Raw genomic sequence first — 23,330 nt, forward strand, 5'->3', positions numbered from 1 at the left:
AATTTCCTGGTCTGCACCACCCTCTGAGAAACTCATCAGCGCCTCCTAGTGGGCTCTCTTGCCTCCGCGTTCTCCAGGATTGTCTCCTCAGGACATCCCAGGGCAGGGACACAGACAAAGGTGCACTTACTCAGTGAAGCATGTTAAGGAAATCCTAGAGCTGGGACTGGAACCCAGGGGTCCTGGCCACCCGGACCTTTCTGGCCCCTTTTCTCCCTCTACCCCTCCATGGCAGCAATATTACAACATGTATTACTTCTCACAAAATTACTGTTACAAATTGAAGGCACTCTGAAATGGGCCACATCTATTAGATGTGCTGTGAACTATACTACACGTGAAGCTCCCACCCGTCCACACGCACGTGGTGAAGCTGGTAACAACACCCCATGTTAACAGGAAGAGTTGTCCCCAGGAAGGGTTGTCCCCACCTCCTCTTCACATTCGAGGGCAGCCTTCTCTCCCTTGCCTAGCTTGGGCTTTCTCCAAAAACCCACTCCCACCACATCTGCAGAAATGTCCAGAGGCACAAAGAGGTCTCTCGGGACATGAATCTTAAAGTGGCCAGAGGTGACAAAGGAAGAGAGGAAGCTACAGATGCAAAATGGCCTTCAGCTTTTTCTCTAAGAGAATGGGAATGGGAAATGGCAGCAGGCGGGAAAAGCGGGGAGGCAGGATTCTGGCAGGGTGGAGCAGCCTGTAACAACTACCCACCTTGCTAGCTGGTCCAGGAGCAGCAGAGGGGTGAATCCTAATGGCTCCAGACCTACGCAAGCAGGAAGGGGAGACATGGAACCTGCAGGCTCGCTGTGACCCCAGGCTCCTCTTCACTGCAGTATTTTGTGAGGGCTCAGTCTTAAATGAATGAATGAATGAATGAATGAATGAATGAATGAATGAGGGTGCCAGGGCCTCTGGCACCTGCAGGGCTGCCTCTTCACCCGAGTCTAGATGCGAATGGCTGGTGAAATCTCTCCCACGGGGCGATGGAGGAGCTACAGAGCTCGGGGCACAGAGACCAAGGTGAGGTTAGTGGGGGGCACCAAAAAATAAAGGGACACGATGCCAGGGGAGAGGTTCCAATTGATCGTGCTGCTTGGGACACCGGGTCCATTTGGAAGCCATGACCCAGGCAGCCCAAAGGCAGACTTTGCTTGCTTTTGGGAAGGAGGGCCTTAGGGAGGGACCCTGCGACTGTGGCAGGTTAGCGGGCTCTCGGTCAGAATCTGAAGAAAGGAGAGGACAGCAGCCCCAGCTCCGATCCACACGCCCTTCCTGCCTATAAATAACCCCAAGTGTCACTTCAAAGCAGACGGGGAGCGCGGGAGAGGGGCTCTGGGGCCCGCAGGCGGGTGCAGCGGGCCCCGCACACCACGCCCCCCACTCCGGGCGAGTTTGCATAAATAAACAAATCCAAGCTGCGGGCCCCGCAGGAGGTGGAGGAGGAGGAGGGAGGGGGAGGAGGAGGGAGGGGGCGGGAGAGATTAGTTTGGGAAGTAGCACGGATTGCTCATCCGATCCTTGCAGCCGCAGGGAGTGTGTCAAATTACAGAGCCGCCGGAATCGGCCCCAGCGCTCCTCGGCGGCGGCCGCGACCCACCTCTGCCAGTGGGGCCCTCCGTGCGCGCCCCTGCGCCCGGGGACCGAAGCTGGCTGGCCCGCAGGACGCTAGACACACGGCGGCACCGACTGCGCGGCACCAACGCGGGGATCCGCACGCGCTGGAAGGGAAAGGCGCGCGGAGAGCGGGTCAGATGCCCCCAACTTTCCTGGACTTGCAACGTTCTTCGAAATAACTTTTTGCTCACTTTGCTGTACTGATTTCCGCCGGTCGTGACTTTTGGCTTTCCCCCTCCTACTGCTAATTTTTCCGATCCTCTACACGGAGCAAAGGGAAGGAACGTTTGCCAGCACCACGAGTCCTTTCCCCCGACTCCGCAGTTTGGGTCGCGCCTTTTGGCAGCGGCTTTGGCTTTTATTTATTCTATTTATTTATTTATTGGTTCTCAAGACCCGAGGGGATGGTGGCGGAGCGCGCCCGCAAAGCTGAAGCCGCTGGCGCCCCCAACCCCGAGCAGCTAGGTGCGCCCAGGACGGTGGCGCAAGCGGAGCACTGCGCGCGACTGCCGAGCCCAGGGTCGTGCGGGCTGCTGGCGCTGGCGCTGTGCTCGCTGGCGCTCAGTCTGCTCGTTCACTTTCGGACGGCCGAGCTACAGGCCCGGGTGGTGCGCCTGGAAGCGGAGCGCGGGGAGCAGCAAATGGAGACGGCTATTTTGGGACGAGTCAACCAACTGCTGGACGAGGTCTGTGCTCTTTGTTGGCTTTTATCCCTCCCCGCGGCGCCCCCTCGCGCAGCCTCCAGTCTCCACCGGCCCCAGCCTCGGGCGCTCGCTCTTGCTCGGAGCGGCACGCCCCGGCTCACACCAGTTGTCTGCAGGAGGACCTGGGCCGCAGACAGACGCTGCCCTGCCAGGGACCCGGAGTACCCGGGCGGCGGGAGCGTGACCCGGTTCCCGCCCTAGACAGGCGACTCCGGTACCCGGCGCTGGCAGCGCCCTAGGCGCGCTGGGCAGGTGGAGGAAGGCTGGGCGGGCAGAGCCGCGCAGAGACGGCCGAGCTGCTCTTCTCCCTCCCGCCCGCGCTGGAGCGGTGAGCTGCCCAGTGCCCACGCGGCGGGAAGCCAGCCGGGTCCACGGCCGCAGTGTGCGGAACCCCAAGCCCCACCCCCTAGAGGGTCGGTACAGGCCTGTTAGGGCAATAACCTAAGAGGAAGAGGAGAGTCAGCCAAGCAAGCTGGCCTGGGGCAGAGGGCGCCGTCCTTGCTGGAAGGGATGTCTTGATCCTTGGTGCTGCCCCAGAAGGCCTTCTGGAGACCCAAATGTTGGTCTCCCGGCTCTGGTCTTCTGGGGCACAATTGAACCCTTGAGCCCGTACTTTCCTCTTCCTTAAACTGGATCTTCTAACTCAGGCGCCCCTGGAATGGCCCCTGCAACCTTCTGGGAGAAGGATGCTGAGCTTTCTTAGATCCTAAGTGGTCTAGAAGCTACCGGTGTGTCCCTTAGCCTGGGCCATCTTGGGACTGCAGGAAAAGGCACCATCCTCCCTTGGAAGGACAGCATTAGGTCTCCTGGTGCCACCAGAGGGAAGGCTGGGCCTTGGGAAGGGTGAGGCCTGGGGACCTGCAGGGAATCAGGGGCACAGAAGACCAAGGCCCAGTGGAGCAGGATAGGAGGGGGATGGCCTGCACTCTGGTGCCCTCCTGGAGCAGACTGGACTGTGGGGAGGTGTGGGAAGGGTCTCCGACCTAGCAGGCGCGGGTGGAGCTGTGTGGTGCAGAGCAATGCCTGTGGCTACCTGGATTTATCCCCACTGCTGCTTGGCAGCTGTGTGGCTTGGTGCTACTATTCTAACCTCTCTGAGCTTGCAGCAGGTGGGTGGGGGTGGCAAACAGTAGAGCCCAGCTCTGCCTGGTGGGTGTTGTGGGCGCTCTGGCAAGTTACACTGGCTCACTCCAGCCAGGCTTCTGTCCAGGGCCTCTTGCCCCTCACCATTCCCCAGGATTGGACAGGGGCAGAGTGGGTGCAGCAGGGCATGACTGGGGTCACTGGTGCCCCACAGCTGCTGCCAGTTGTTTCATTCCCATGCCCCACCCGTCCCCAGGGAATCTGCCTTCACTTGGTCCCCTGGCTGGGGCAGGATCTGGGTGCAGTAGGAGGATCAGCCAGCTTCACTGGCTAACAGGATGTGCAGATGGGATTGGTTGGCAGGGAAGAGGGCATCAGTGCCTCCTGGTACCTTGGGAGCCCTGGCTGTGTGAGGACCAACATCTGACCCTGGAGCTTAAGCTCTCAGTGATCAGGTGAGCCCCACCTATGCCACTGCCTGATTCCGTGTTCAGGACCCAGCCTCCCTTCATCTCCTCCTCTGGGCACTGGGCTGACACCTCCACCCTCTGTACAGCAGCAGCGTGCCTCCCCCCCACACACACAGAGTTCTGGGTTTCCTCATCTGCTAAAGCTAAAAGTCACCCCAAAGTCATCTGAAGTGACCTCCATTTTATCGTATCTTTTTTTTTTTTTTAATGTAATTGGTACAGGGTCTCACTACACAGCTTGGACTCATAGTGATCCTCCTGTTTTCAGGCTCCCCAGCACTGGGATTACAGGCATGCATCACCATGCCTGGACTTGGTGGGTGGCTCAGCCCAGGGCCAGGGCAGGCATGGCATGTGGTGCTAGGGAAGGAACCCACTCCCTGCACTTGCCTGAGCAGGCGCTTAGTCCACTGAGCAGTCTCACTGGCCTTGTGATGTGCATTTTAAATGGGCAACTGGAGGCCTGGAGAAAGGCAGTAGGTTGCTCAGGGTCAAGTGATGAGATTTGAGCCCAGAACCTAGGTTTACAGACCCTGTGACAGAGCTCTCCCTGCTGCATTGGGCCAGTGTTTACTGAGGGCTACCTACAGGTCAGACAACAGGGAGGCATACAATGGTCACAAAAAGAAAATGAGCAGTTACCATGTTGTATGGGGACCAGGGAGATATATGACAAGCAGGGTAGCTTGTTGGTGGGGGCAGTCATGGTGGTCTTCCTGGGGAAGTAATCTTTAGATGAACAGTTAAAGGGAAAGAAGGAGTTTGCCAGGCAAAGGGGGAGTGTGGGTCTTTTTGCTAGGGGCTGAAGGGACAGCTTCTGGAGGCCAGTGCCGAGGGAAGGGTCTGCCTTGGGCTGAAGGAAGTCCAAGACTGTGCGAACAGGGAGGGAAAGAGGTGAGAGGTGTGCCTGGAGTGAGGCCTACCCCAGCTCGAGAAGGCTTCAAAACATGCGATCTACATGAGGGCAATAGGGAGCCACTGGAGGGTTTTGAGGAGGGCACTTCTGTCCCTAGAATGAGAGACCACTGTTTGGCAATCAGTGAGGCCAAACAGGAGGCTGTTGCAGGCCAAGGGGCCATGCCCAGCACTGGGGGAAACACAGACAGAGAGGAGGGACTGGACATGGCGGCCACAGTCTCGGGACCTGAGGCTGGCAGGAAAGGCTTGGAGTCAGAGGGAGGGAGCTCTCCTGTGGGCAGAGGCTGGGCCTGTATGGGCCTGGGTCCTAGCATTCTGGGGATCCCAGAGGACACTAGCGTCACATGCATCCCATAGAGTAACCACCAGCCACACAGGTGACTTCTTACAAGTGAATTAATTAAAATTAAGTTTTAAATTGCAGTCCCTCAGTCACACAAGCCCTGCTTCCAGGGCTCAGTAGCCAGAATAGCTAGTGCCTGCCACATCGGGCAAGGTGGTGGATCCTCCACTGGTCTCTTGCTGCAGGAAGTCCTCTCCGATGGCACTGTTCTAGGGGTAGCTTCTAGACCTGCAGAATTGTCCCCAGAGCCATCGAGGGAACCCACCCTTGGCCTCTCCTTTCCTAGGAGTGTCCTCAGATCTGAGCAAAGAGCTGAGGAGAATAAGGAGTGAGACAAGGCCTTGGGAGCAGGGGGACAGGAGCCGGTCAGGAGAGGGACAGGTGAAGAAGAGGCTTTGTTGTCAGTCACAGTTATGCACAGCATCCCTCTCATGGGGCACACAGGCAGCTGGTGATGACCGGCTTGCCAGCCATGTGGTCTCAGGCGAGCCCTGTAAGCCTAACAAGGTCTCTTTTCCGAGAAGCTTGGAGATGGCGCTGAGAAATGCCACCACCAAAGGCCAAGGCCAGGACCCAGTAAGCCCTTAGGGGGCTCTAGGGCCCATGACAAATGAGCCTGGACCATGCCTGGTTGTTGGACAAAGGGCAGGGAGCAGAAAGGCAGGGGCACTTGAAAGGAGCTGGGGACACAGACCATGCATGTGTCAGGCAAGGGGGAAGAAGGAGGGAGGACGGGCTGAGGCAATGACACTGGTCAGGTGGGTCAGCAGCCGGAAAGGGTGGGAACCAGGAGTGCAGCTTCCGGCCCTCAGCACCCCTCCCCCAGCAGTGCCTCTCTCAGGTCTGGGACCCTTAATGAGCACGCCAGCTGCCTGCTACTGGACTTGCTTGCTGTGAAGCAAGACTCTGGAATTTCCCAAATGGAGAAAATCAGATGACACCTAGAGCTGACAGCAGTGTGCAGAGGGGAGAAGGGACTGAAAGTGGCCAAGTCTACTTTGTGGGCCTGGGGGAGCAGAGGAAGGGCTCAGTCCCACCTTCAGGGGGACTGTGCAGCACTCCAGGCAGACTCCCCACCCCACTAATAAAACCTGGTAACAGGACTCTTGCTGTGAGGGTCGCGAAGTGCGGAACTCTTGATCCTCCCAGCTTCCCCGGGGACTGGAGCTCTCTCTACCCCATTTTACAGATAAGAAGACTGGTGTCACTCTCCCTCCCTTCCTCTCTCTGTGACTCATTCTTCAGGCATGGAGAATACCTCCTAGCAGAGGGAGTGGGTCAGACTTCCAGGCTAAAATATCCATGAACCCCCAGGCAAACTCCCTCACCCCTAAAAATAACACCTGTCAGATAAATGGCCTCAGATTTATAGGTGGGCAGAGAGGCCAGTGGTAATTAGAGGAGAGATCATAGCAGTAGCTGAAGAATCAGGGCCCTGGACAGGGTCCCTAGGATGGAAATGATGGAATGAGGAGGGGTACGGGCCCTGAGAGGGGTAGAGTATGCCCTCCATGCCTCCAGTGCCAGACCCAGGGATAGTGCCCTAGAAGGGGGCTTCACCACAGCAGTCCACAGAGGGGGAGGGGATCAGCCACCAAAGCCAGGGCCCCTGCTGGGAGAGTGGAGGTGACTCAGGGCCCTGAACTCCTACCTGGATAGAGCAGCCTCGGGCACCCACTCCCCTGCACCTATCACAGCCTAGGCTGCCCTTGAGGTGTTTGCTTTGGTTCCAGAAGGGGAGTAGTGAAGCAGGCACACCCACCTGAACCTCTGCCACTAGTCATGTGACCAGGATCCTGATTGGAACATGGATGCGACAGTATCCCTCAAGGGTTGCCATAGTAGTAAATAAAATCATCAACTCTGATTGGTTGATTACAATGTTGTAACTCGCAGTTACAACTCATGGTTGTAACCATTACCTCGTTCCTCATCAACAAAGGCGATGAGATGAAGCTAGTGGCCATGAACAGTATTGATATCTAGTATTTATGAGTGCTCCCTCTGTAGCCAGGCATTATTCAAAGAGCTTTCTACCTATAGAAAGCTTTCTACCCACAACATCTTCACAACAGTCCTGTGAAGTGGTTGCTACTTTTACAGTTCCCTTTTCACAGAAAAGAACATGGCAGCCTAAAGAGATGACGTAACTACCCCCAAGGTCACACAGCTAGTGAGGAGCAGAGCAGCGAGAACTCAAACCCCGGCAATGTGGCCCTAGAGCTGGAGTCTCAAGGCACCAGGATCTACTCGCATGCGCATATTGTATCTGTATTTAACTGTCTACTGTATCTGTATGTTGTACCTAACTTTGCTGAGGTTCAGCCCAGTCACCAGGACCAGGGGCAGTTCAGCTGGGTTTGACTCCCACAGAGGTGCCATCTGCTGAACTGACTTGGAGTCAGGCTGGCCTCTCACCCCTATTGTGGGAACCCTCCTCACCTGCACCAGAGGAAGAGCCTAGCCATCCTGCCCACGCCTGGCCTCTGGACTGCCTGTGAAGCCTCTGGGCCTGTTCCTGTCTCTTGGGATCAGCAGTGCCCAACCAGAAGCTTGGCTCCCACTCTGAGCTTCACCCAGTGGCGGCCTAACACAGCCCTTTGGGCCAAGTTTTGTATGAGTTGCAGTCCCAACTACTGCTTGCTCAGCGGGACTTTGCTTTTCTTTTTTCCTTTTTTACCTTTTCTGCCTTTCTAAATATCTGTCTCTTCATCTGAACCAGCTGCGTGGTGCTCCCTGTGACCCAAGCAAGGGTTTAATATCCTGAAGTAGCTGGGTCTTTTAAAGTTACTCCCTTTCCTTCTCCTTTTACCCAGATGTCCTTGAAGGCCTGCACCCGGACTGGGGACCAGATGGCTGTGGTAAAACCACCTGGGGAGCCAGAAAAGAGATGGTCAAATATCTTCCCTGGGGCCCCACAGCACATGAGGGGCTGAAGGGAGGTTTGGGGGTCCTGGAGAGGTATCAGTGCAAGTCTGGCTGTACCCTGAGCACTTCAGAGGACCCCCAGATTTGAAGAAGAATCACAACAGGTTCTTGGCTGCCATCAGTTTTCCAAAAACTGAAGTCACCCAGGGGAGGCCTCCCCCCACCACACAGGGGGCCTGAACTCATGGCCTTCTGCACACTGGAAAGCACGCTAGGGAAGCACTCTGCCACTGAGCCACAGTCCTTGTGCCTTCTTTTATCTCTTTTGTTAGACTCTGTCTCAGACCAGCCCAGCTTGTTGAGTCTTCAGGAAGTGAGAGAAGTAAACAGGTGTCCCCAAGGGAAACTGAGGCCCAGAGCTGGAGCGAGCCCCAGCAGCACCCCATTGACACTCCCTGTCTCTCATTGGTACTGCCATTTGTGGGGCGGCAGTGGGTGCAGGATCCCCAAAGACAGCTCTCTGAGGGGCTTTGGGCAGGTGGAGGCCGCTGGAAGCCCATTCTCTGCTCCTTCAAAGAGCCTGGCAAGGGGCCGGGGAGATGGTTCAGTAGGATAAGCGCTTGAATGACAAACTCAAGGATCTGAGTTCAATCCCCGGTTCCGCCAAAAAATAAAAATAAAAAAAAGAGCCTGGCAAGCCGAGCACAAAGGGACAGAACGGCCGGCCCACGGGGCTGGGCCTGGCCTCTGCAAGGGACACTGGTCTCCTGTCTCCTTGCCTGAAGGCTACTGTGAGGCTTCCGGACACCCTTCACAGCCAGGGTCCACTTGGACCTTGGTCCCTGCAGCCCTTTCCCTCCCTCAGCCCCACCCCAGCGTAACAGCCTGCTGTAGTCTCAGCTTAAATAGGCCTTTCACACTGCAGCGGACATCCTTGCCACCAGCCTCCTAATGCTGGCCACATTTCCCTCTGTCCCTTAGGTCAAAGCAGGGAGGCCTGGCTTTAAACCCTGTTTCAGAACAGGGTTTCTACCACCTTTGTTCTGGACATGCACAGTTGACTGTTAGGCTCCAGGGACCCTGGGAAGGCACTTCTGGGTCAGGCCTGCAGGACTGGCTAGAAAGAATGACCCATGGTGGTGAGTTTGCAGAAAGATGTTTGGGGTAAGGGACCTTCCTTAGCTGGAGCTCTTCCTCCAGCCCTCCCCCTGCTGGCCCTTGGGGTTTCCTGCCTGCTTGAGGAGGTTTAGTGACTCAGGAGGTCAGAGGTCACACCCTCCAGGTTTCCAACCCATAGAATCAGTGCTGGAAGGAAGGGCACAATGGTGTGCATTTGTAATTCCAGCACTCAAGAGGCTGAGGCAGGAGGATCGCCACAAATTCAAACCCAGCCGGGGCTCCACAGCGAGTTCAAAACCAGCCAGGACTACATAGCAAGACTATTTCTCAAAACAAATAAAAACAACGAAACAGGGGGACTCCCCAAAGAAGTCCTGGTCCTCCCATCCCAACACTGTTGGTGACAGGAAACTTACTTCCGGACACAGCTGACCGCTCCAGGGTTGGACAGCTCTGGCCCTTCATGCTGAGTCCCAGACCCAGCTCCACACGCACCTTCCTGTGCATCTCAAAGGCACCTCAGGGTCAACCCTGAGTAGGAAATCTCCTTCCCATGCCTTTATCTTGACGCTGCCCACCCAGCCCTGCAGACTGTCCCAGACCCTCCCCCATCATGGCCTGGCCCTCCCAAGCCTGCCCCAACCCACACCCTGACTCATCGCCCCCCACTCCTCTGCCTCACTGGGTCCCTTATAGTCCCTACTGCAGCTGGGGAGCTCGTTTACAGTGCACTGTTCTCCCTGACTGAAACTCCTCCATAACTAGTCCAGAAACAAATCTCCCACCTGCCCATGTGGCCAAGTGCAGCCCTCGCCACTCTCCCCCCTGCACGGCTCACCCACCTGCACGTTCTGAGCACAGCTGTCGGGAGTCACACCATTCTGCAGGGAGCACAGGCTCGGGGGCCGGATTGCTGAGTGCGAGTCCAGCTCTACTAATATGGCTGTGTGACCTTGAGCAAGCTGTTCACCGGCCTGTGTCTTGACATGTGCCTCTGTTAAATGGGCATGGTGGTACTGTGTCTCCCCTTCAAAGGTTGTTTTCAAAATGCATAAAAGCTAAAAGGGAGCTTTGAACAGCACCTTGCCCTCCAGTGATGGATATTTTAGTCTTGAAAGAGCCAACCAAGCTCTACCTACAACTGATAGGGAGCAAAGCACAGGGGCTCTAAGTCAGGCTTCTGGGTTCAAATCATGTCTCACGGGCTCCTGGCTTGGTGTGGTCTCATGGGTACCTCCCCTCTCTCTGCCTCAGTTTCCTCACTCATGACCCAGAGGCCGAGAGCACTGAGGGGATGATGTGTTCAGCGCATTTCCATGCTGGCTTTGTGTCGGCCCTGATGCCGGCTTAATTGCCCATGTCCTTGGCTTAGCTGTCATTCCTCATGCTGAGCCAAGCAGGGTGTGCCTGTGACAGGCTCTCAGAGCCTCTCCTGGGCTGCAGCCCTATAGCCTGCCTGCTCCCGAGAGCTCAGCACCGTGAGGATGGCCTCGCACCCGTGCAGCTCACCGTACATCCCCAGCACTGTGTACACTTGGGGCAGTGGAGTTTCTACACCCATGGGTGCAAAGGAGCAGTGAAGGGGTGTGGCCGCAGCTTCCCCCAGGGCTCTGTGGTAGGGGGTTGCTGCCTGCCCTGCACAGAGATGAGCCTGACCCCTGATACCGTGCAGGTCCCAGGCCCTGTGCACAGCAGCTCCACCTGCAAGCAGCTGCAGGGCCCAGCTCCTGGCCTCCTGCAGGGTGGCAGCAGTGCCTTGGGTCAGCTGGAAGGAAAGGCTCCTCACGCCAAGGCTGGGACTGTCACATAAGTGTGTGTCTCCTCTCCCCGCCTTTTTTTGAGCTATAGAGTAAAGGACCCAGAGATCTGTCCTTCTGTCAAAGTAGGGAGCAGACAGACCCTCGGGCACTATCCCATGGCCCTGGGAGGCTGTGATGAGGTGCCAAGTCCAAAACACAAAGAGAGCTGTGGAGGGAGAAGGAAGCCAGTTCCTTGGTCCCCTGCGGCACCCCTCCGGAACACAGGCCCAGAGTAGTGGCTGGGTGTGGGCTGGACATCCGGCTTCCTCCGGTTTGATTCCACCCTGCTGAGCTGCCTGCACCCTAAGGCATGTGGCCCCACATGGACTGTCACTTGAACAAACCTCTTCTGTGGGTCGGCCTTCCTCTGCAGTCCCAGCGAGCCAGCACAGAGGAGCCTCTGATCCTGGCTGGAAGACCCTTCCTTCCCATCCCCATCTCGCCTCAGCCCAGCCCCAAACCCACCTGCTCCTGGAACAGTAGCCACCAGGCCTAGTGGGCAGACCTAAGAGTAAGGGATTCTGTTCTAGTGTGGAGCAGAGACAACCGCCCCAGGCCCAGCTCACCCCAGAGGGCTCAGTGTCCAGAATTTAATAGCATAACTGCTCCCTTAGATGGAACGAGCCCTGCCCAGTGCCTGGCATTGGGATCGGGGCACTGCGCAGGTGCAGAAGCTATGCCTGCCCACCATGGTCACGTCCACAGGTACTTGCTCTTATTTAGCTTCTGGTCTCAGGGTTAGAAAGCAAATCTGGGTTTCCCAGAACAGAGAGAGGCATGGTGAGTCCAGGCACATGGCCGCTTGCTCAGTGGCACACTCGACGTGGCCAGGTGGGCAGGGCCCATGCCATCCCCTCCATGGCAAGTGCAAGAGGCAGACCTTGCAGCAGCTTTGGACACAGACAAATGCGGCCTGCGCTGGCCACTGAGAACACCTCCTGTAGGCAGGGCTTGTGCTGCCTCGTGCCTGATGCCTTTCTGGTTTTCTCTTCCCATCTGCTGCATGGACTAGCAGGTAACTAGTGAGTGAGGACCTCCACAGTAGCCTGCAGTACCCGGGCCTGGCACTGCCTAAGTAGCTCAAGGTCCTGTCCACACTGCCAAGCCTACACAGGATGGATGCTCCTAAGTTTTGGGGCCACCTGTGCCAACACCAGAGAAGGTCCCAAGGACAAGTGGATTTTAATAGGCTCATAAACTAATCAAAAACTAACCATTAAGTGACACTTTCTCCAAAGCACCCAGCGTGTGGTACACAGGACTCGTTGCTTGTACCTATGATCATAATTGGCAGTGCTTCCTGGTCACTGTGGTGCTCACTTCTGTTAGTTATTTTGTCTCCATGTCCCTTCAGAAACTGGTAGGGGCCAACACCCTTGCTTTGCAGGTTCCACAAAGGCAGGGCCAGGTTCTCAGTAACATTGTGCAGAGCAGAGCACGCCTGGCTACTCCTCTTATTCCCCACACCACAACTTGGGTCTGGCCCATGTAGGACAGGGACCAGGTGGAACCAGGTCCCTTTAAGAGCCCTCAGGCTGGCACACGGGGAGGGAGTGGCCCCTAAACCCAAGGCCGGCTGGAACTGCATTCTCTGGGGGAGCTAGTGGCCGCCTGGCATTTTCCCTTTGATACTGATACAGGCATTTTAATAGCTTCGGCCCATCGGGCGGGTGGTGTTTCAGCTCCGCCATGCGGGGCATTCCTTGAGGCCCTGGCTGCCTGCGGGGGAGCAGCAGGAAGGCTTGTGGTCTCAGGGCAGCAGGGGTCCATCCAGGGGCTGGGAAGAGCTCCCACCCTCTCCTGAGCCTCAACCTGGAGACTTCTAACTCAGGCTCTCAAACTCGCGCACCCAAGGATCCAAGCCATTGCCTAGACAGGTGAAGCCAGCCAGGAGAAAGATGCTGCTGTCTATGAGGGGGCAGCCAGCACACAGCACCACCCCGCCTACAGCTGCCAACCCTCCCGCCATACAAGACCAACCAGGAGTCCTAGCTTCATGTGACGTCACCCAGCTTGTAAACAGCCAGGACTCACTGAGCACTGGTCACATGCCAAGCCATGTTCTAAGTACTGGGAACATGACAGAGAATAAAAAAAACCCAGAGTATCTACATCCTTGTGAAATTTACCTTCCAATGGTAGAAAGGGGAACTAAGCAAGATAAATATGCAAAATATACAAATAAATAAATTAAGGAGGAAATGAGTCAGGAAAGGGGACTGGAACTTGGGGACAGGGTTTAAAAAGTAAGGAAGACTTTATCAGGAACATGCCAGGTGGGAACGGCTACTGCAGGCAGAAGGGCCAGAGCGTGCAGAGGGCCTGAGGCAGGGGAAAGGCTGCTGGGTACAGAGCGAGAGGCTGTGTTATCGGCCTGGCTGCTGTGGGGCGTGGGCAGAGGCAGGGGGACCTGTGGGAAGGTTGTCACAGTAATCGGAGCAGAGTTGATGAGGTGGGCACCGGGCAGGATGCGAGTACCACTCCCTTCCTGGGAGGGGAAGCCCATGGGAAGCTGGGCCTGGGCAGGGAAGCAAGCCGTGGAGTTCAGATTCGCAGTGTTAGGTCTGAAAGGCCCGTGAGTGGACACATGCAGCAGCCACAAATGTACGCCCTGGGATTCTGCAGGGAGGTCAAGATGGCCCAAGAGGGCTGGTGAGATGGCTCAGTGGTCTAAAGCACCTACTTAGAACAAGCTAAGCTCAAGCAAAGCACAGAGACCTCGGTTCAATCCCCCAGCACCACATGCCGGCCCACCCGCCCCCTGGTGGGCTGAGCTGGCCACACAATAAATAAATAAATATTTAAAAATTTAAAAAAAAAATACTAAAAAAAAAAAAAAAAAAGATGGCCCAAGACCAGGCAAGGCCCTTGAGGGAGCTGGGGCCTAGCAGCAGGAGGTGCAGCCCTGGGTGGTGACCCTGGTGGCCTACAAGATTTAGGTGTCAGCTAGACAAGGGGAGTCAATGAAGAGAACCCAGGGTCCAGCCAGGACCAGAAGAGGTGAATGGAGAGAGCTGGCCTCTTGGGAAGCAAGTACCAGAAGAGTTTTCTGGACGAGGAGCAAGCAAACGCTGCCCATGGGACTGTCACCATATCTGGCAACTGTGTACCTTGCCAGAAGCCATGGGTAGCTCCCATGGAAGCGGAGGCAGAAGCCAACACAGCAGGAAAGCAGGGGCTGGCTAGCCTGTGGGGCCTTTAAGGCAGGGTAGGGAGATCAGGGGAGAAGGAGGGGTTGCTTGTGGCAGGGCGCACAGACCAGAAGGATGCAAAAGGGCACACAATGTCACAGACACAGAAGGATGGTCTGGCTGGTGACAGTGGAGCCACCATGAGCACTTCTGTTAGCACCTAGAGCCTGTTGGTCATCACCCCAGGCTAAGTTGTTGTGAACACAGGCTATGGCCTGTGGGTCACTGACTAGCTCTATCCCTTTAGCAGACCCATGTCACAGGCCCCCTGGGGGTACAGGGCTTCAGGTTGTTGGTAGGAAGGGGTATGGGACTAGGCTACTGAAGTCTCTTCCTGCCAGGTGCCATTCACAAGCCTGACTCAGACCTGGGTGTCAGGCTCTTCCACCAGACTTTGTGCTGGGGTCACGGTTGGCCTAGTGGCCGCTCTGCCCAGCTCTAGTCTGGCCTTCACATCCACCTGCCTTACCACTGGGTGCCCCCCTCCCCGCTAAGTGAGGGAATGTTCATGCACTTCCTATCTCTTTGACCTCTAACTCCCTGCTGGCCTCAGAGCCCCCTTCCACCTGTCTGTCCCTGTGCTACTCACCAGGGACATCTGTACTCATGTTTCTCCACCTGAACAGAGTGGACTCAGAGCGGGTGCACAGCTCAGATCCATGGCACTGGCTGTGTGGCCATTGGCAGGTCTCTCAGCTTGAGTCTGTCTCCTTGAGCAGCTAATGATGTCACTATTAAGCCTCCCTTAGAATTTGATTATGAAAGATAGATGTGATTCTCTGGATTGAAGCCTTCAGCTCACTGCAGCCGGGCTCAGCTCTGGAGCTTCCTGAAGCTTTCTGTCTTTCCCTCCCTACTATCCAGTATCAGCTCCATAACCGTTCTTCTTCTGTGGCCCATCCTGAGAGGCAAAATGGCACAATACATTTGTAGGGGGAATTTGTATGGTCTGCCTGATCTCCTAGTGGGCCAGCACTGCCCAGTGGGCTGGCAGCCTCTCAATACAGCCAGTTTTTGCCAGCCAGAGTGCAGAACCATGTGGTAGGGTCTTCCTGTGTTCAACAGAAACTGAAGATGCAAATTTTCATGGGGAAAAAGCTCACTGCAGAATATTGGCAGCAGCCTCCATAACAGTTTTTTTTAATGTATTTAGTACAGGGTCTACAGGTCTCACTGCACAGATCTGACTCATAGTGATCCTCCTGTTTTCAGCCTCCCAAGCCTTGGGATTACAGGTGCGCACCACCACACCCAGTCTCAGTCACAGTCTAAGTGCACATCGGGGTTGGGGCTGGCGCAGCAAGCCAGGGATCAAACCCCAGTCCCTGCGCCTGCTTAAGCAAGCCCAACAGTTTTTAAACTCTTTATTGGAATTGGATGAACTAAAGGCCAATTTGGCTTTGCAGTTGGCCAGCTTCTAACTGCTGCCCCCATGTCAGAGTATGGAGCTGAACCCCAGCTCTGTCCTTTACTTCCCTGTGACCTGAGCTGGTAACAGTCTCCCCTCTGTGCCCAGCTCCCTCGCCTGCAACATGAGTTTGGTAATAGCTGCTGCTCACTGAGGGCTTCCACAGTGTGGGACGCATGCATTGTGTGCACTGACTGTTCCAGTCCTCTCAGGGACCCAGGAGGCTGGGGCTGCAGAGGCCAGGGTCCGAGAGGCATGTGAGCCCGGCAATCTGGCTCCACACACCCCATCATAGTTGTGCCTCCTCATTGTGAGGAGAAATCCTCACACAAGACACAAGGCAGGCTACCTACCCCCTGTGGACTGGGCACTTGGGATGCTAGCAATCTGTGGGCATTCTTCTGTGTGTTGCCTGGACTTGTCCACTTGCCACCATGTATGTGGACTCCTGGGGAGTAGGGTTATCTGCCTTCTTCCGCATTGGCACAGTGAACACAAGCTGTCAAGGAAGAGGTCTGTGGCTGGGTGCCAAGGGCCTTCAAGCCCCTATCTCTGCCCACCTGCCTGTGGTGGCTTCAGGAGGGACACCAGAGGAACACAGGGCATTGTCAGAGTGCCATCCAGGAAGGGAAACAGCAGTGAGCCAAGAAAAGCCTGTCACCGGGGTGCAGAAAGCTGTAATTGGCTTGTCAGGCCCAGGGGCTGGGTTAAGAGTTTGCTGAAGACATCAGACTCTGAGACTACTATGATGGGTCTTCTCTGCTTCTTACTGACCAGAGACCCAGGGCCCAATGGAGGGCCACTAACCGCCAGTCTTTGATCCAGGACCAGTGGCCCTTCCCCTCCCCACCAGAGATGCTTCCCAGGGCCTGGTGCTTACAAACTCTGGATGACCCCTCTTTCTGTCTTCTTGCACAGAAATGGCAGCTCCACTCTCGGAGGCGACGGGAGGCCCCAAAGATGTCTCCAGGATGTAACTGCCCACCAGGTAAGGCACTCCACAAGTCATGAGGTCAGTGTCCCTAGGACAGGCACTGAGCCCTGGAAGTCCTTCCCAGTGGTTATGCTGAATTCATAGGCCGCCTGGGCCATGGCTTCTTATTTGAAAGATGAGGGGATGCTAGTGTCTGTGGTGGGCATGGCCCGCCAGCCCACCCACCCGCTCAGCAGTCATCTGCTCAGGCATGCATTCACTGCTCCCATCGCCCATCCCCTCTTCTATGGGCTGACACTCCTTGAGTCAGGCTGCAGTGAGATTCACGAAGGTGATGGGTGTGAGTGTGTCTTGAAAATCATGCTGTGCTGCGCAGAGCCCAAGGGGAGATCAGGTCATGAGAGTAGGGACTCCACTTGCCACGCGCGCTCCTGTGCCTATGGCCCCGACACGTAACTGGTACACAGAAGGGTTTGTTACCTGAGTAAACAAGTAACAACACTGGGTGGCTTTGCTTGCCCTCGCCGGGTGCCTTGGGGTTGTGCCCAATGTATGGCATCTAAGCCACTTGAATATACCCACATGCTCACAAGGTACCAGGCACCCTTCAAAAGCACTGGAATGAAGTTAGCCAGTCTGATCTGAATTCAAATGCTGCTTTTGTAATCAGCTGGCCCCACAGGGGCAGATCCCGTGCCCAGGATGCCTGTTCTAGTATCACTAGCCTGCTCTCTACCTGGTTCTCAGCAAGTATTTAAAGCTTCTCTGATGATGAAGTGCATTATCCAAAGTGTATACCATTGACACGGGAGAGCTCCTGAGAACTTTCCCAGGTAGCTCTGAGAAGGACAGATGAACAAGGTGCCCTGTTCCTTTGAATAGCTAGAGTGAGCTGCACTCCTTTGGGCTGGGGAAGCAAGCCCAGAAATCAGGCTAGGAGAGACCAGGCAACACGTGAAAGCAATCGCAGGGGGACTGGGCTCTCTCCCAGTCCAGCGTGTGGCCCCTTTGACACTTACTGGGGCAGGTGACCTTGGCAGGGCATTCTCTGGGCTCTCTGGCAGGTCCTCCTCACTCTCACCCAGGGTCCCCAGGCCAGGGAAGGAGGCTGACAGATGTTAAGCATATGGGAAGTGCAGGGATCATGCCGGCCAGAATGAGTGAACTGAGAGGGGAGTCACAGGCCAGGCACACTGCATGGAAAACGTGAGGGCGTGACGCGATTCAGCTGGCCACAGTCAGGAGAGGGTCGCCTGGGTTAATTAAAAGGTTATTCAGAAGCCCTGGGAAGCTCCCTCCCTCAGAGCCCATGCAGTTGGGCCCTGGGGTCTGGGAAAGCTTCCTGGAGAAGGAATGCCAAGATTAAGGAGAGGAGGTGGAGATGGGGGCGGGGTGACAGGGCCTGGGCAGAGGACTGCATGCGTCCTCATCTCTGGGGCTGCCCACAGTTAAGTGATTTTGTCTGTTGTCCTCATAAGTCATAAGCAGTTGCAACTGATGAAGAGCAGGCAATTTGGAGCTGCAGATTACCTAAGTTGAATTCCATATATCAACTATGTGACCTGCAGGAAGTTTCTTAGCCTCTCTGTACCACAGTGGCCTTGTCTGCAAAGCAGGAGCAGTAGCCGTGGTCTGGCAGCTGTGTGGTGGCAGCTCAGTGTGTCAGTCCTGGACTACCTGGATTACTAGCACGGTGCCTGGCCTGCATTAAGCACCATTATTGCTGTCATTTCCACTATTATTTCCTCACCTGCCTCTTGTAGGTCAGAAATGCCCAGAGATTTCCTTATCAGACTCCATATCCTGAGATTCAGGGCATGAACGGCTGCACGTTCATGGCCTGGATGAGCCATCTTCCCCTGCCTGATCTGGAAAAGCGTGGAAGCAGTCTGATGGCCTTCAGAAGAATGGCCACTGTCACAGTGGTATCCCACCCACAGGGAGGACCCCTCTCTGTGCTCTGGAAAGTCTGCTCAGGTGGTGTGGGAGGTGAGCCAGGAAGACATTTAGCAAGAGGACTTGGAAGAGCACCTCACCTCCTCCTGGCCTGCTGGGAGACCAGAAGGGACTGAAGGGTCTTGGTGGTCTTGGTCTTTGCCAGGGCAAAGGAAAGCTTTGAAGCAGGCCCTCTGTGGGGTGGCAGGGAGGAACTGGCAGGGTCTGGACAGCCATAGAGCAGAGAGCAGGGGCTCATGCATCTGGGGGTTGGTAAGTTCAGCAGAGCAGTTTGATCAGCAGCCCACGGTTCAGAGCAGGAGAGTGTAAAGAGAAGGCCTCAAATAGAGGCAGGATCAGGCGACTCAAACACCTTTGCCCAGCTCTTTGGAGAGTTGGGCTGAGGGCTAGAAAGGTGCCTCACATCCTGGAGCTCAGAGCACCATACATGCCCTGGGTGGGCTCAGCCCTACAGGGTCCCTGCACCCACCTCCCTCTCCCTCCAACCTGAGGCATCACCCCCTGCAATAAAGAAACTTCCTCAAGACAAACACGGGGCTGCTCTTAGTCACAGCAGTTTCTGTCGCTGTCCCCAAGGGAGTACCCACTGTGTGTGTCCAGCACAGCACTGAGCAGCTCATCCTGATGGGGAACTGTCCACGGAACACTGACGAGAGAGTTCGCATATCCTGAAATGCTGCTGCCCTCCCATGTGCCAGTAAAACTCCCACTCTCTTCTGGCCTGCATCGTGCGGCTCTGATTCTTGAGGTAGGGTTAGTGTACAAATCATTTTGCAGTACTTTTACAAATTTTACACTGCTTTTACAGGTCACCTTGCAGTGCTTGCAGGACTCATGCCACTGTAAAGTACCACATGGAAATGCAAGGTGTTACTCTCACCTTGGTCTCCCCAGCACTGACTGCTGTGCCCCACACATAGTAGATGCCCAGGGAACGCTCAACACATTCAGGAATCCTTCCTCATGATTTGATTCTTTCTTGTGATCTGATTGCTGGATGCTTCAGATGCTTTGCTTTCTGTCATACCCCCCATCTTGCCCAGTGCTGGAATTGACACCATAAGACACACAAAATAAATACAGTCTTCCTGCCTGTGTTGGCTCTTGGGATCAAGAACTATAGCTCCAAGCCGAGGCCTGCTCTGTTTGTGCCTCTGTGGCCAGCTCTGCAAGTCCTGTGGTGGGTGTTTCTTCCCTGTGGCAGCCCGGGCCCTTGGGGGTTACTCCCAGGGCTTGGGACACATAATCTTGGGCAGAGAACCTACCTTCTTCCCCTCGTAGCCTGACCTTGCCAGCATCCTACTGGGATCCTCCCTGTCCTAAAATAGCCCTGGACTGGCCCAGAGCTGGCCACATCCTGCTTCTGGGCCACACGTGCTGTTTGCCAGGAGTGATGAGCCCCCAGGCCAGGGATGGGATGCCAGAGGTCAAGTCTCAGTTGGGAGGGACACTCGCCAGGAGTTTAGAGGCGTAGGTGTGGACCATTTGCAAAGCAGTAGCCTGGCTGGTGGGGCAGGAGAAGGGCCGTGGGAAAAGATGTATGCATCACGGGACTTCCTGGGCCACTTGAGATGAATACAAGGATCAGGGAAATTCACCCATTCTCAAGCCCAGTTCTAATTAACAAAGGAAGAAAAGGACAATATAGTTTCCAGCTGGCAAGGAAACAGCTCCTTCAGGCCCACTCACTGGGGCTGGGTGGGGTGGCCAGTGCCACATTCAGCCTGGAGCTGGTGACCTGAGGCGTGGAACAGTGTCCCACACAGAAGAGACCGTGGCCAGCTGAGGGGCTGGGAACAGTCACCTTGCTGCCAGGCCTCATCTGTGATGAAAAGGGCAGGGCACCATCACTCCTTGGTCACCTAGCTGGAAGCTTCAGTTGCAGCAACAGCAGCAGCAGCAGCAAGGGTGGGGCGGAGTCTCAGCTCTGCCCCTCATACCATCTATCACGGGTGCTATGTGGAGCATGGGTGTTGGGAGGAAAGATGTTACTTCTCAGGCTTGTGGGAGAGACTGTGGCCACACCCAGGCTCAGAATGCTGGTGACAGGTGTGTGTCAAGTGCCTGAGAACCCTGAGGGCCCTGGGACCCTAGCAGAGCTTTGCCAAGGAGGTGGCACTGAGGCTGGTCGCAAGGAAGCAGGTGGGAAGGCATGTAGTTAGAGAGCAGGCCTAGCTGCCACCAGACCAAAAGCACCCAAATACAGGGTCTTAAACAGAAGCACAGGTCTCTGTCACATGATCTGCAGCTGAAAAGTGGCCCTGTCACCTTCGTCTTGTGACAGTTATCTGTGGGCCCCTAGCAGTTGCTTCAGTTCCCGCCGTCTCCCAGCTAGCCAGATTAAAGAAGGTACTAGGGCAGTGTATGCGCAAACCCTCAGGAGCAGAATGGGGGGAGAAACTCTTCGCCTCTGCTCACACCCCAAAGGCCAGCACTCAGAGGCCAGCTTTCCCAGGTCTGTGGGAGGCCAAACAATATCTTTCGCTGGGTGGCCTCATGCCGGAGAGCACTTTGTTCCTGTGGGAGATGAGAGAACAGATATCCAGGAATGACCAGCACTCCACACAAGGACCGTCAAGGACAAGTTTGCAGAGCTGGAAACAAGATAGGAATATTTGGGGATCACAAGCAGTTTAAGGCATCTGGAACACAGTGCAGCATGGTGATGGGAAATGCATAAGCAAATATGAGGGCGGAAAGAGATGTCAAGACTGCGAAGAGTTAGGCCGAGGAGTTTAACTCTCTCTGTTTAATGAAGTCAAATGGCTTTCATGCTGAGGTGATTGATTAGTAATGGCTGCCTGGAGGGTTGTGCTGAGTCAGCTTCTGAGGCTATTTCAGGCCCAGCAGGGAGTGTGGTCATCACTTAATCATGTCTACCATGGATGCAGAGCATGAGCAGTAGTTCTTATGCCCTGGCTGTTATCCTTCCAGGCCATAACATGGTATCAGAGAAGGACTGGGGCAGCATGATGTGGGGAAGGCCTCAGAGCAGCACAAGTCCGTGGTTCTATAAACAGGACTCGATTTTCTCATGAGCTTTGATTTATATCAAAGTTGGAGCAGCCTCTCTAGCCTTGGTCATGTCACCTCTATGGTGAGAACTGTGGCCTGCACTTCTGGAAGCCTCTCTGTGGCCATCTTTGCTCACGTTCCCTAGCACCAGGCTTTGCCCCCTCAGCCCACCCCGGGACCCCGCCAATCACATGGGCAGAGCCTGTGGCTTCGGCCTGAGTCTGACTTCAGGCTCCTCTTGCCTCCCTGTGCTGCCACAGAGTGAACCCACGGCCACACCCCATTCTTTGTGGTCCTCCCCATTGGAAACTCGGCTAACCCAGAAAGGGGAGACTTCAGACCGCGCTGTCCCCTGGTGCCATTAACAAAGAGAAGGATCACAGAGCTGATGGTTATTTCTGGAGAACATTTCAACTGAGGGACACTGTTTTCAGGCAGCTCAAAAGCCCTGCTTGACATGCAAATACTTGACGGCTTACCTCTGAGTCATCCCTGGCTGTTCCTTAAGGGAGTCCCCAAGGGCCACCTGGTAAGGCACCCTACTGTTCGACTGTTGTTGTCACTGGTGTGCAGACACTTCCTTGGTCCGTGGCCAGAAGAGGGTTTCAGGTGCCACACAGGCCTCAGGCTTCCCCTCCCCACCTCTCCTGACTGTGCGGTCCTTATCCTGCCCTATGTGCCGTCAGCAGCAGCCAGGCTCACCCCACAGCCGTGCCACCATCAGTGCCTCCTCACCCCCACACCTGCCCTGCACCCCACCAGGTGCTAGGGTGTCGCTCCCGTGCTGTTAGTCACTCACCCCCACTACAGTGTCCAAGTCCCCTTCCCTTCTCCAGCCGGATCCCTGCCACCCCCTGCTATCTTCCTTGTCTCCCAGCAAAGCCGGGTGCCCAGTGTGTCCCCCATGCACTCTTGCAGTGCTCTGCTGATGTCTTTGCTCTCCCTTCCTGTCTGCTGGACACTTAAGCCCTCTACCCCCATGACATTGTCCCTGCAGCACCTCCCATCCACCTCCAAAAATTAGATCAGGTCTTGATTAATTTTTGCTCCATGCAGTAGGGCTTATTTTCAGGGGATGTCTGATTTTTTTTTCCACGTATAATGATCATTTATTCAAATAACCATGTCTACAAGCCCAGTTCCAGCCTGAATTTCTTGTGGCTCCACTTCCTGCAAAACTGTTGGCCTCAATCGCTCGTGTCCAACAATAAAGTCCTCTTTAGCTAAGCACTCCCTGTCCACGTAGCCTTCTCAGGGTCCATCCAGCTGTCAGTGATTTTATCCTATGAAAACTCCACCCATGTCTGGCAGGCTGCTTCAGACAGTTTCCATTAAATCAAGTGTTAATGGAAGGCTTATGCAGCAGGAGCAGCAACAAAGCAGATGACAGTTGAGAGCAATGGTCCACACCAAAGTGACAGAAGCGGCAGGCGCCAGAGTTCAGAACATGTTCATTTCACACGAATGCATTAAATACATCTGTTACAACACACAACGTATCAAATTATAAGGATCATATCAGACACAACCAAGCCCATTTGTTACCAAGTGCATCTGTTATTCGTGTGTTGGGTCTGCTCGGCCCTTTTGCTGTGTGTCTCAAAAGTTCTTCTGCTTACATAGTTGTTTATCTCTCTTCTAAAGGTGCTCACTTGGGTATTTACAAATACTTAATGGCAATTTATATTATCATTTATATCATATCACGAATATATATAGTCAATCTATATTATGATGTATTGTAAGTACTTTTTAAAAATTTTTAATGTATTTTTTCCATAATTTTTTTTTCTTCCTCGAATGCCTTCAAGGCACTTTTGGCCAGCGGGAGAGTTGTGAGGTTCGAACTCCAGGAACCTGAGGCTGACAGCTTTGTGGAAGCAGCCACTTAAAGGACTGAGCTAG

At 55.1% G+C, this 23,330-nt stretch overlaps 1 protein-coding gene across 17 annotated transcripts in view; it reads left to right on the top strand.

Annotated features, from left to right (window-relative positions):
• Positions 1-1,515: 1,515 nt before the first annotated feature.
• Positions 1,516-23,330, top strand: part of Col13a1 (collagen type XIII alpha 1 chain) — a 145,431-nt gene continuing 123,616 nt past the window's right edge. For all 17 annotated transcript variants that reach the window (XM_023723487.1, XM_023723419.1, XM_023723417.1 and 14 more), the window contains exons 1-2: positions 1,516-2,303; positions 16,439-16,508. In XM_023723487.1, coding sequence (XP_023579255.1) covers positions 2,022-2,303; positions 16,439-16,508 — 352 coding nt within the window. In that variant the 5' untranslated portion in view covers positions 1,516-2,021. The remainder of the gene's footprint in view (positions 2,304-16,438; positions 16,509-23,330) is intronic.

The sequence above is a fragment of the Octodon degus genome, unplaced genomic scaffold, assembly GCF_000260255.1.
Source record: "Octodon degus isolate 3935 unplaced genomic scaffold, OctDeg1.0 scaffold00005, whole genome shotgun sequence".
NCBI classification, from domain to species: domain Eukaryota; kingdom Metazoa; phylum Chordata; class Mammalia; order Rodentia; family Octodontidae; genus Octodon; species Octodon degus.